Below are 14,188 nucleotides of genomic sequence, written 5' to 3'. Positions count from 1 at the left end.
TTTAAAAACCTTCAAAGAGACATTAAAGGATAATATTTTTATGAACTTCAGATAGGAATTTCTTAAGCAAAGCATAAAATGAATAAACCGTGAAGGGAAAGATTAATAAATTTGACTATGTTACAATGAAAACTTTCACTGTTAAAACAAGTGAAAACAAGCTACAGATAGGAAAATGGATTAGCATTTTTAATTTATAAAGAACCCTTATACTCAATTAGAAGAAGAAAGTATTCAATAGAAAAGTGGGCAAAATAATTGAAAAACAGAATAGGAAACCTGAGTGACCAATAAGCATTTTTATAGGATGTTCAACCTGATGATTCATCAGGATCATGCTAATTAAGATAACTGAAATATTTTGTACTTATCAGGTTGGCAAAAATTACAAGATCTCATATAGAAAAAGTTGGTGAGGATATAGAGAAAGAGAAATTGGTAAAAATTGGTAAATTCCTTAGAAGTGAGGAGTTTAGCTGCTCACATTTCTCAAATTACCTGCAGAAGTAAATACTCTACCTCCCAGCAATTTCATTTCCTGGTTTGTGTCATAGGAAAAACTTTTTCATAGATTCACAAGAACACGTTTAAAAGAATGTTCATTGTAGCATACGAATAGTGTTTAAAAGTCGCAAATAGCTGATAACATAAATGAAATACTGTAGAGCATCTAGAATGAATGAAATAGAACTATGTGAATTGATAATAATAAATGTCAAAAATATGCATGGTGATGAAGTACCAGATTCAGGATAGTGGCTGCCAGAGCTTAGAGAATAGGATCAGGGAGGAGTATAGGGGGTGTGAGGTGCTTCAGAAGCAAAAATATTAACATTTAATAAAACTGGGTGACGGATACAGTGGTGTTCTCTATACCAGGTTATTCAATCAAACTTTCTGTGATGATAGAAATCTTCTATAACTGCACTGTCCGATATGAAGCGCTTAACGTGTGGCTAGTGTGACTGAGAAACTGAAGTTTTAATTTTATTAAATTTTAATTTAAGTACCCGCTGTGGCTACTGCTGCTGTGTTGGACACTTCTGCTCTATGGTTTTTAGTTAATAGTGACCAAACATGCACATATTTTAAAAAGGAGCTGTTCAATGGCTTAGCAATTCTGCTTCCTATCAGATTCTTGTAAATGCGCTTATGAAGTCACTAAGTACTACAAACTGGGTAGCTTAAAACAGGTATTATACAGATATTTTTGTTTTGAAAATCGATGTGATTTCTGACTTGAGGTAATTAGATATTAAGAGTATGGAAAGTAAGGAATCCCTGGTTTCTGAGTTTCTTAAGGTGAGATTTTGGATCCTAAGAGTAGGGATCTATACTGTAACGTTTTTGTTTTTTTTTTTATCTCTGAGGAAGACCAGCCCTGAGCTAACATCTGATGCCAATCCTCCTCTTTTTTTTTTTTTTTTTTTCCGCTGAGGAAGACTGGCCCTGGGCTAACATGCGTGCCCATCTTCCTCTACTTTATATGGGACGCCGACACGGCATGGCTTAACAATTGGTGCATTGGAGCGCGCCCTAGATCCAAACCGGCAAACCCCGGGCCGCTGTAGCGGACTGCATGCGCTTAACCACTTGCGCCGCCAGGCTGACCCGTGTAATGTTGTTTTTAATAGGGGAAAAACTGGAAATAACCTAAATCTCTGTTAATAGAGATGTGGATAAAAAATGTGGCCTGTTGGTAAAGTACTATACAGTGCTTAGATAGAATGAAGTAGACTTATATGCAGAGATAATTTTCAAACTATTTAACTAGTATGGCACCAGAATCAGCCAGTCAGAATGGGTATCGACCATCATCCTCTGTTCTCTGCTGTTCAATAATTGCTGAACCACGAGGAGGTCCTGGGGGAGTGGCTTGGGGAAGCAGCTCTTTACTAACTAATATAGAAGTAGTTCATTTAAAAAAAGTAACTAGTAGTGGGGCCGGCCCAGTGGCATAGCAGTTAAGTTCGCGCGCTCTACTTCTGCTGCCCAGGTTCGAAGATTCAGATCCCTGGGGGCAGACCTACGCACCGCTTATCAAGCCATGCTGTGGCAGCGTCCCATATAAAGTAGAGGAAGATGGTCACGGATGTTAGCCCAGGCCCTGTCTTCCTCAGCAAAACAGAGGAGGATTGGCAATGGATGTTAGCTCAGGGCTAATCTTCGTAAAAAAAAAAAAAAAAAAAGGTAGCTAGTACTGTCAGACTTTGGTGTATCTGGTCAATATTAATTCTTATATGTAGCAATATAGAGGAGTTACAAAAACATTGAGTGAAAGAAATAAGATGCAAACAAATACTTAACGTGTATTAGTTTACTAGGGCTGCCGTAGCAAACTGGGCGGCTTAAAACAACAGAAAATTTATTGCTATGGTTCTGGAGACCAGAATTCCAAAAGCAAGATGTCGGCAGGGCCATGCTGTATGTGGAGGATCTAGGAGAGTGATTCTTTGCCTCTTCCCAGCTTCTGGTGGTCAGTCCTTGGTGTTCCTTGCCTTGCAGTTGCATCCAATCTCTGTGTCTGTCATCATGTGGCCTTCTCTCATGTGGGTGTCTGTTTCTGTGTCTCTCCTCCTCTTTTTATGAAGGACACTGGTCATATTGGATTTAGGGCCCACCCTAATTCACTATGATCTCATCTTAACTTGATTGTATCTATAAAGACTCTATTTCCAAATAGGATCACATTTACAGGTTATGCGTGACATAAATTTTGGGGGACACCGTTCAACCCAATATATCATGATACTCTTTATGTAAACTAGAAAATACACAAAGGAATGCTGGGTTTGGGGTGTGTGTGTGTATACATATAAAGTATTTGAAATGAACTAGAAAGATACATACTAAACTCAAGATAGTGGTTGTCCCTCTTTGGGGTAATAAAATGGGATTTATATCTTCAAAAATAAAATATTGGGGCCAGCCCAGTGGCACAGCGGTTAAATGCGTGTGCTCTGCTTTGGCGGCCTGAGGTTTGCTGGTTCGGATCCCAGGTGCGCACCGACACACCACTTGTCAAGGCGTGCTGTGGCGGCGTCCCATATAAAGTAGAGGAAGATGGGAATGGATGTTAGCCCTAGGCCAGTCTTCCTCAGCAAAAAAGAGGAGGGTTGGCATCAGATGTTAGCTCAGGGCTGATCTTCCTCACGCACACACACACACAAAATTAACAGTTTATGTCGGGGCCGGCCCGGTGGCGCAAGCGGTTAAGTGCGCGCGCTGCGGCGGCCCGGGGTTTGCAGGTTCGGATCCCCGGCGCGCACCGACGCACCGCTTGTTAAGGCATGCTGTGGCGGCGTCGCATATAATGTAGAGGAAGATGGCCACAGTTGTTAGCTCAGGGCCAGCCTTCCTCAAGGAAGAAAGGGGAAGATTGGCATCAGATGTTAGCTCAGGGTTAGTCCTCCTCACAAAAAAAAAAACAGTTTATGTCAATTGTGGGAGTATGGAAGTTAATTATTCTTTGGGCTATTCTATATATGTTGAATTTTTTAAACAGTTGATATTATAAAATATGTTACTGTATAATACTCTGCCCTATATAACATATGGAAGAGATATATTCATGTGGAGGAATATATATCATATGGGGGAAAAAAGCTCAAAAAATGACCTAGAAGCACAAACAATTCTCATATACTTTTTGAGAAGGAAGACATTTTCAGATCCTTGAGGGGTTTCCTTCTACATATTATTTGAGTTATTTTAGCATAAGATGGTAAATATATATGTATGTAATACATAAAAAATACATTAAAAATGATAACATTCCACAACTGTTAAACTGTATGAATATTGAATGCAAGAAAGGAGTGTTTGTTTTTGTAAGAACCAAATAAGTAGATTGGGAACCCCAGCGAGGTTACCAAGGACATTTTCTGTCTGCTGCCCACTGTGCAGTAATGTCTCATGGAGGCTATGTGAACTCTATAACTAGTTATTTATGATTTTTCTTCAACACTGCCAGAATTTCTAAACAATGGTGTATATATATATATTTTTGTGTGTGTGTGTGTGTGAGGAAGATCAGCCCTGAGCTAACATCCATGCTAATCCTCCTCTTTTTGCTGAGGAAGACCGGCTCTGAGCTAATGTCTATTGCCAATCCTCCTCCTTTTTTTTTCCCCCCAAAGCCCCAGTAGATAGTTGTATGTCATAGTTGCACATCCTTCTAGTTGTTGTATGTGGGACGCGGCCTCAGCATGGCCAGAGAAGCGGTGCGTCAGTGCGCACCCTGGATCCGAACCTGGGCCGCCAGTAGCGGAGCGCACGCGCTTAACTGCTAAGCCATGGGGCCGACCCCCTTAAACAATGATATATTTTTCACAGGAGGAGAAAACAAACCTTCATGTAAATGCTAAATTGGATTTCTAATTTTTGTAATAACATTGTAAGTTTACTGTGTGGATACTCATTAAATATTTGTTGAATGTTAAATGATATAAGACTACTTTTATTCAAAATGCTTCTTCCATCCAGTTATGTAATTGACACACACAAGCAGACGTTAAGAATTAATGACCTCTGGGGCCACCCGGTGGCGCAGTGGTTAAGTGCACTTGCTCCCCTGCGGCGGCCTGGGGTTTGCAGGTTCTGATCCCAGGCACGCACCAACGCACCGCTTGTCAAGCCATGCTGTGGCGGTGTCCCATATAAAGTAGAGGAAGATGGGCACGGATGTTAGCCCAGGGCCAGTCTTCCTCAAGAAAAAAGGGGAGGATTGGCATCAGATGTTAGCTCAGGGCTAGTCTTCCTCACACACAAAAAAGCATTAATGACCTCTGTTTTAAATAAGGATGGCTTATGATAATTTCTTTCTAAATAAAGGAGCCACGAGAGAGGAGAAAACAAACTATACTCAAGTGCGTGACCTTTTAAAAGAGAGAAACTACTCTCACTAGTAAAGTTGCCTAATGTAATGACTATCCCAGCGTAGTATTCCCTTGAGACTTAGAACAGCAGTTCTTAAACTTTTTGGTCGTCACATTTAAAAATAATTGAGGACACCAGATAATTTTTTTGTGTGGGTTATAGTTGTCCACATTTACCATATTGGAAATTAAAACTGACATTTAAAAAAAATTTAATTAGGTCATGTAAAGAAAGATAAACCCATTACATGTTACTATCAATAACATATTTTTATGAAAATAACTATTTTCCACAAATAAAAATTTAGCTAGAAGAGTGGCATTATTATACATTTTTGCAAATCTCTTTAATGAATTACCTTAACAGAAGATAGACAGGTTCTCACGTCTGCTTCTGTATTAAATTTGTTTTGCTAACAGACATGTTATGTAGCCTCTGGAAAACTCAACTATACACTCATGAGAGAATGAGCGTGGAAAGTAATGTCTTGGTATTATCATGAAAATAGTTTTGACCTTGAGAATTCTCCAGAATTGTCTCAGGGACCTCTAGAAGTCCCAGGACCACATTTTGAGAACTGCTGCCGTAGAGAGTAAGTCAGAGGGACTGAATACCACCCTTCCTTTATAAAGAGTCAACTGGCAAAACTCATCGTTTTGAATTTTTTCAACTACTATTATTTGTTTTACACATAGGTTATCTCTTCTGCTTGATTAAGGCCATAATTAGTCATGAATAAATGTATTTGTTTAAGATTTTACATTTTTTACTTTTCACTTTACAAACAATATTCAGCTACCGTGTAGTGGACATTTGCTGTAGGCCAGCCTCGGAGAGAAGACTGCAGAACAGGTCAGGGTTGGAGACATAGGGCTCTTGCCAGAGAGGTGAACTGAGTAAAAATCTGTTGTGGAGGCTTCTGTGTGCACTTGCATGAGGTTGAGCACAGTATTCTTTTTTTTTTTTGAGGGAGATTGGCCCTGAGCTAACATCTGTTGCCAATCTTCCTCTTTTTCATTTTTCTCCCCAAAGTCCCAGTGTATAGTTGTGTATCATAGTTGTAAAGTTGTAGCTCCTGTATGTGTGATGCCACCACAGCATGGCTTGATGAGCGGTGAGTAGGTCCACGCCCAGGATCCGAACCAGCGAACCCCGGGCTGCCAAAGCGGAGCCTGCAAAAGTAACTGCTACGTCACCAGGCTGGCCCGAGCACGGTCTTCTTTTGCTTTTTTAATTGTTCTTATCTGTTTCCGTACCGCCTGTCTAATTCCTAATGTTGTTTGGAATTTTGGAGGTGACAGACTTAACCAGAGAGATATCTATTTTATAGGTCTTTTAGAAGAACTAAGGTGCAACCATATTATTAGACTTAATTATATTTTCCTGATTTTGTGGATTATAATTGCGGTTGTTTTTTGTCTGTTGCTTGGTAGTCCATATTTTCCTTCCCTTGAGTTCGTCTTGCTGGTGTTTGTTGTTGTTGTTGTTGTTATGGTGGTGAGGAGGGGCACCTAAGCACTTACATGTGTCATTTGTTTTTTCCTCCAGAAATGGTGCATAGGTAGTTCATGCTGAGTCTTTGCATAGTTAAAAGTTTTTATTTTTTCATGGTAAAAATAAGTTTTTATTTTTGTGTGTTGGTTTCTCTAGGTGTAGAATTCTAGAATCATAATCTGTTCCTCAAAAACTGTTCCTCAGCCCCCATAGCTGAGTGGGTCAGGTTCCGAGCACTCTGCTTCAGCGGCCTGGCTTCACAGGTTCAGATCCTAGGCACGGAACTACTCCACTCATGAGCCGTGCTGTGGCAGTGTCCCACGTACAAAAATGTGGAGAAAGATTGGCACAGATGTTAACTCAGGGCTAATCTTCCTCAAGCCAAAAAAAAAAAAAAGGAGGATTGGCAATAGCTCAGGGCAAATCTTCCTCAGCAAAAATAAATAAAATAAATAAATAAAAAGGAAAAAAACGTATAGACATTGTTCTTTTGTCCTTCAGATGTACAGTGTTGAAGATGAGGAATCTAATGTAGGTCTGCTTCTCTTTCTTTTGTGGTGACATGTTTCTTCTGTCTGGAAGCCAACAGGATTTTCTCATATACTGTGAATTCAGAAATCTTACCAGAATATATTTTGATTTTTTTTCAATATTTCTGCTTAAAATGTGGAAAGTTTTTCTTCCCCTCAAAGACATTTTCTCCTGTTACCAGTTTTTTTTCCCCTTACAGTCTGTTCCTTCTGAAACTCTTATTAAGTAGATATTAGATCTCCACTTTTCTCTTACATTTTCTGTCTGCTTACCTTTTATTGCTGTCATCTGAGAGAACTTCTCAATTTAGTCTTTCAGATCACAAATTCAGTTTTCCATAGTGCACATCCTGCTAATTCCTCTCTCTTTTAAGTCTCAGCTATCACATTTTTAATCTTCTGCAGCTTTTCTTTGTTCTTTGATTCTTTTTCATAGTGGCCTGTTCTTATTTTATGGATGATGTATTCTGTCAAATCTCACCAAAAATACTAACTAGAATTAAAAAAAAAATTTTTCCAGCTTCTTAAATTATCTGTGTTTAATTGGAGGTCTGTTTTCTCTGCTTGTTCAGTTTCATACTTAAATTTCACATTATTTATTTGGTAAAATTTTTATTATGAACACATCAAATGTAAACAAAATTGAGAAAAGTAGTATAATGAGTTCCCATGGACTCATGAACATTCTTCTGTTCTTATTTCACCTACCTACTTATTTTTTGGCTAACTTAAAAAATTAGTTATAACATTCCTATAAATAAAAAATTAGTTATTAAAATATAAATTATAAAATTCCTGTAAATCATATATAGAGAATTTCACTTGTAAATATTTCAGTATGTCACTTTAACAAGTATGGACCTTAAAAAAATATGTAGCCATAATACCATTATCACATCTGAAAAAATCAATAATTTTTTAATACCTCCTAATACTCAATTCTTTTTCTCCAGTTATCTTTAAAATGTCTTTTTGGAGTTGGTTGAGTTAGTTCTTAAGACCTTTTTAAATCTATAACAGTCTCTCCCACCTGACTACATTATTTATTTGTTGTAGAAACTGGGTCATTTGTTTAGTAGAATTTCTTACATTTGGCTTTGGCTGATTACATTGTTGTGTTATTTAACATGTTCGTCTATCTTCTGCTTTTCATATATGCTGGTAATTAAAACAGAGGCTTGATTAGATTCAGCAAGTCTAGATTGTTGAATTTCTCCACTTTTTTGGTGAGTTTTTGTTGTGCATTCATAGTTAGAAATGAAAGTCTAGATTCATTTGTTTTGAAAGGTGGTGGGACCTCCCTCAGCAATTGTGAACGATGGAAGTCTGCTGTGCTCTGCAGAGGGGCATACCTTCCTAAGGGAGAGGGCGGGAATCAGCCAGAAGTCTTGTCCTTATTCATGTTTAGCTGGAGAAGAATGTGACACGCTGACTGTGTGAGTCAGGGAGAAAGGAAGTAGGAGTGACCTTCATGGAAGAGAACAATAAGGGAGTTCTAGCGTTCAGCTGAGCCACTTTGTTTTTTTGTGTTTTACACAAAACACCTTGTGGCAGCCCAGAATTGGCTTCTACACTGCCCAATTTTTGTCTCTCTCTCTCTGATGCCCATTTTACAAATCTGCTGTGGAACTGCACCAACTTAAGTTAGAAAACAATTCTTGGGGCCGGCCCCGTGGCTTAGCGGTTAAGCGCGCGCACTCCGCTACTGGCGGCCTGTGTTTGTATCCGGGCGCGCACCGATGCACCGCTTCCCCGGCCATGCTGAGGCCGCATCCCACATACAGCAACTAGAAGGACGTGCAACTATGACATACAACTATCTGCTGGGGCTTTGGGGAAAAAAAAACGAGGAAGATTGGCAATAGATGTTAGCTCAGAGCCAGTCTTCCTCAGCAAAAAGAGGAGGATTAGCATGGATGTTAGCTCAGGGCTGATCTTCCTCAAAAAAAATAAATAAATAAAATAAAAATAAAAATAAACATTTAAAAAAAAGAAAAAAGAAAAGACAACAATTCTTGCTTACTAAGGCCTGGTGGTGAGCGCCGGAGCAGAACACGGATGTGTTTCTTCTTGAAGATCTTGGCATATTTGCATTCTTGGCCTGTCCTGAACACAAGCGTGGAGGTTTTCTGTGGTTGTTGGGACAGCTCTACTTTTCAAGAGACTCTCGATTTTCTTATTTTCACTTTCTAACTTCTAAGCTGTGATTGATTTTTCTGTCAGTCTTGTCCTATGTGCCACACCTCTTTCAGATATATCTCGTTTTTCTACTAATAATGTCCTCCTCTATTTTCCAGACCTGTTTTTTTTCCTAAAGAAGGAAGAAGGAGAAGTAAACACGTCAACACAGTGTTGCTATCTTGAACTGGAAGACTCACGATTCACTTCAGAGCAATTCCATGGCTTATCAGAAATTGCAGACATGGATAATTCCTTTTTTCCCAAAGCAATCATATTTACTTAAACCTTTCTTCCCCATTACAGATATTAAAAAATATTACTTGGTATTCAGAACGGGTTTTAACTGAAATTTCACTGGGGAGTCTCCTGATACTGGTCGTAATAAGAACCATTCAGTACAACATGACAAGGACAAGAGTAAGTATCCCATAGCTATTTTTCTATCTTTATGCACACAGTACAATTAAGACTATAGTTTAAAACAATTTCAATATTTAGAGTGCTACCATTTTCATGAAATGCAGTGGGAAGATACAGATCAGCAGATAGTCACTATATTACATGATCCTAAGTTAATGTGTATAGTGTCTCTTTCCTAATATTTAATAGGTTGTCTGATCAGAGATATTTTACATGAAATAGAAAGCAAGCAGTGGATCACATTTAGATAAAGGATGTTGTATATCTTTGCTGGACCAATAAAACTGATTTGCCTTTTAAAAGTAGCACCAAGAAACTATAAGATATGAGCACAAGAAAATATGAATTCAGATGGGAAAGAAAAGTAGAAGAAAAAGAATACTTTAAAGAGTAAAAGGAAAATTTCGACCAGATTGTGTTTGCAGTACCTGGGAGCAAATTTCAGTTCTAGTCAATAGGGAAGCAATACACAGAATTTATAGCTCAGAGAAATGGTCAAGTTTGCTGCACTGTTTTCAATTATTTCCATCTGCGGCTGACCTAGATAGATGTCCACAATCTTTTATCTGAAACTTTAAGAGCCAATTGTGTTTTAGAATGGAGAATTTTTTGATTTTAGAAAGATAATTATAGTGTGTATGCTACACTCTATGTAACCATTCAGTTCTGGAGCAGCACACTGTAATGAAACATTAATATTTCTGCAGTGAAATATTTCAGTATTCACCAGAGTGGAGATAATGTAAAGACCGTAAATGGCAGCATAATCTTTTGTGCCAGATGTTGCTAACAAATGAGTGATGAAAAAACTTTGAATTTTCAGTGCTTTATGGATTTTGGAATTAGAAAAAAGGGATTGTGGACCTGAACTTTCTAAAATCAGTGACGATTGAGTTTACATTTGCTTCTAGATAATCTTGCTTAAAATGAGGAGAAGACTTGGTGTATGTTTTAAACGTGCTGTTTTCTGACAGGACAAGTACCTTCACACAAATTGTCTGGCAGCGTTAGCAAATATGTCGGCACAGTTTCGTTCTCTCCATCAGTATGCTGCCCAGAGGATCATCAGGTAAATATGAGCTTTAAAAGAAATACTGATTTTTGCCCTCTGGCGGGCCTATTGAAAAGGATGCTATGGCAGTCGCTTTTTAAATATTGTGTGTGAGGATTATCAAATTATTCTACTTAATTTTTATTACTTTCTCGTTTGGTTGAAAATACATTGTTCTGCTTTGTTTTCTAACCGAACTTTTCGATCAAAGTTAATTGTCTTTACTTTCAACCTTTTCATAAAATCTAATTTTAAGCTTTGTGTGTTATCTTTTTATAGAGGAGCAGGTATATTTCTTAGTAATTCAAACCAAATCTGAATTAACATATTTGCTGGGCATTTTCTAGAGCATCACACTACTGTTGAAGGAGTTATCTGTGTTGTTTTAGAGAGTTCTTTTCATAGCAGTTTACCATTGTGTTAGTTTCCTATTGCTGCCATAACAAATTACCACAAATGCATGGCTTAAAACAACACAAATTTATTGTACAATTCTGTAGGTTAGAAGTTTGCCATGGGTCTTACTAGGCTAAAGTCCAGATGTCAGTAGGGCTACATTCCTTTCTGGGGGCTCTAGAGGAGAATCTATTTCCTTGCCTTTTACAGCTGCTAGAAGCTGCCTGCATTCCTTGGCTCGTGGCCCCTTCCTCCACTTTCAAAGCCAGCAACAGTAGGTTTTTGAGTCCTCACATCTCATCACTTTGACCTCCTCTTCTACTGTGAGGATCCTTGTGATTGCCTTGGCCCTACCAGAATAATCTAGAATAATCTACTCATCTCAAGGTCCTTAGCTGAATCACAACTGCAAAGTTGTGTTACCTTTTGCCACGTAAGGTAACATATTCACAGGTTCAGGGGATTAGGCTGTGGACGTTTTTGGGAGAACCATTATCCTACCCTCACCATATCATCGTAAACCCCCCTCCCTTCCTCACCCTTTGCCAAAGACGTGATCTTTAAGGTTAGGAAAGCTAATTAACAAATGATGAATGAATATCATTTGCAGAGATTTTTAACATACGTGGGTACTTTTTGGTCTTCAGTTAGAATGCTCAATATTGTCCTAGCGACTCTCAAGTAGAACATTTGTTATGGAGTCAGAAGTCAGATTGTTTCCTATACTTCTTGCTTTTGGGGCAACGGAGTTCTGACAATTAGTTTTGTGTTCCAGTCATTGATGGTTATCACAACTCTATATCACTTTTAAACTCTGATCTCACTTCCTATCCATTGGTTAGAGACATTGGGCTCTTATTGACTTGGGCTCATTTTTAACAATCACTCAGAATTAACTTATGTTCTCTGTTTATCCACAGAATTTAGCAGAGGATATTTTCCATTGATTCACTATTTAATTTAGGTTTGGTCTTAATACATTATATTGGGGTTTTTTCGTTTGTACTTGAGAGAGTGTCCATTTGACTGACTGTGGACTAACACTAACTTCATGATTTAAAGTAAACATAGGTCTCCTCATACGTCAGATTCTTCTAGGTGTTCTGAAGAGCCTTTAGTTTGTAGCTATTAACCTTTGTCACCATGCTTTATTTCAGCTGACAGATTTAATGATGTCTGTGCTGCTTTGTGGTCTATTTTTCCTTGTGTGTATGTGGAGTTTTATAGTGGTTTTATGAAGATTTCATTACAAGATTACTTTTCCTTGACTGGTATATGAACATTTGGCCTGTTTAATATGAAAATGCCAAATGAACTGTTTCAGAATTTAAGTTCTGATAAAATGTATCAAACAAAATTAAATAAAACTTTTCTAGGTGTAAGAGTCGGAAAAAAACAAATAAAGCACTGTGCCCAATTTTCTGTCTGTGATGACTGACATAGAAAACCAATCGTATTTGGAGAAATAAGAAACGTAATTTAAATTTGTGATTTGGGAATATTTATATCAAATTTATCATCAATAAGGAGTAGTGCTTTACTTCATTTTAATGGAGTTTTATTTAACATTATGTTAGTGAGGAACGTTGTTAATGGAAGGAATATCAAAATTAGTTATAAAAATTCTTGCCCTCAAGTAGCCTGTACTTAAGTAGCCAAGATAAGACAAGGACCAACATATCTTATATACAGGAGAATGTGGTAAATATTAGAAAGAAAGAAAAATTCCTGTGGTGAGGGTGAGTGGTTTTTGGTTCAGAGAATGCTGAGATCACATCTCATTGAGAACTTAGGCAAGGTGAGTAGAGAGAGATGGCTTTAGGGACTGGCCGGTCAGGGGAGAGCATCAACCACAACCAACCAAAATATAACAAGAAGGGGTGTGATGAGAAAGCATGGTTTATATTTAGGAAATGACCCATTTGGTTGGCGTACTGTGAACCTGTACAGGGATTGTGGGAGAGAAGGCTGAAAGAACCAGCTGGGGCCTTCTTGAGGAGAGGCTTAACTATTAGATCCACAGTTTAGGAAAACGGAAGGAATAGAGAGAAAAGAAGGTCTGATCTTCAATAACAACAAAAAAGAAAATGTGAATGAATGAGTTGTAAGTGGATTTTTAAAGAAATAATTTAATGTAAATTTTTGGAGTAATCAGTTTCAGCAGATGATATCAGTACTCTCCATATGTCACACTGAGGGACATGCAGTTCTTACAAGTTCTCATGTGTTGCCAGTGCTTCTGGTCCAAGGGCCACAGTTGAGCAGCCAATGTGGACCAGAGCATCTGCATTATCCAGGAGGGAGCTTGTTAGAAAGGCAGTGTGTCGACCCAGCTTCAATCTGCTTCAACCTGCTGAATCAGAATTTTCATTTTAACTAAATCCCCAAATGATTTGTATGCACGTTAAAGTTTAGAAAGCACTTTGAGTTTGGGCCTGAGAATCAAGGTTTATTCCCTTAGGAAACACTTGTCTCAAATTGGAAATAGAGGCCAGCTTTTTTGTATTTTGAGGAAACTCATTTTCTACTAAATGTGTTTAGGGTATAAAATTGTAAAGTATGATAAGGAATGCATAACAAAAACAATTTAGATACACAGAAGATTTATGGTAGCAGTACAACTCAAGATTCACCAGATGTTCTAGTAACTCCTTCAAGTGAGAAGTAATCAGTTTTCATACACGGGTTTTCTAAATTCTCTTTTAGGAAGAGACTACAAAATTTTCTGTCTGACAGCTGCAAAACTTAGAAGAGCTAATAGTTCATGTGATCTTCAACAAAATGCAAAACAGTTAACATGTTTCATTGATGTGAAAGTAGGATGTGAATAAAGCTTTTAAAAACCTTCTTAGCTGGGCATAAATGTAAGGAATGATTTCATATGGTATCTAAGCTATTGTTTCATACTTAATGACTGTGTCTTCCACAAACTGAGTATTCTAGAAAAATCACAAACATAATGATTGGGTTTTGCTCAACTGTGAAGTCTTTTGAATATGGATATTTGATATCATTGTTAGGTATTATAGAGTTATTAATTCAATTAAAAACATTTATGAAGAGTAGATTATATGCAAGTGATTGCTGTGGGTCACAAAGATATCCTTACTTATTTCCTGCCCTTAAGACTTTCCCTGTTGCCTGTTGCGTACCCCCACTGGCTCCTTCCTCTGGCTCCTTCTTCACCTTTGGCTTAACAGACACTTTTCTCCAGTATTTCATTCTAGGTTGTTTTCTT

The 14,188-nt window shown here is 37.9% G+C and overlaps 1 protein-coding gene across 2 annotated transcripts in view; it reads left to right on the top strand.

The window, feature by feature from the left end:
* Positions 1-14,188, top strand: part of DYM (dymeclin) — a 375,345-nt gene that overhangs the window by 157,245 nt on the left and 203,912 nt on the right. For both annotated transcript variants that reach the window (XM_058557075.1, XM_058557076.1), the window contains 2 exons: positions 9,387-9,500; positions 10,478-10,572. In XM_058557075.1, the coding sequence (XP_058413058.1) occupies positions 9,387-9,500; positions 10,478-10,572 (209 nt within the window). The remainder of the gene's footprint in view (positions 1-9,386; positions 9,501-10,477; positions 10,573-14,188) is intronic.

This window comes from Diceros bicornis, chromosome 16, assembly GCF_020826845.1.
Source record: "Diceros bicornis minor isolate mBicDic1 chromosome 16, mDicBic1.mat.cur, whole genome shotgun sequence".
NCBI lineage: Eukaryota > Metazoa > Chordata > Mammalia > Perissodactyla > Rhinocerotidae > Diceros > Diceros bicornis.
Note: the sequence above shows the minus strand (reverse complement) of the source record. Positions and strands in the feature narration are given on the sequence as shown.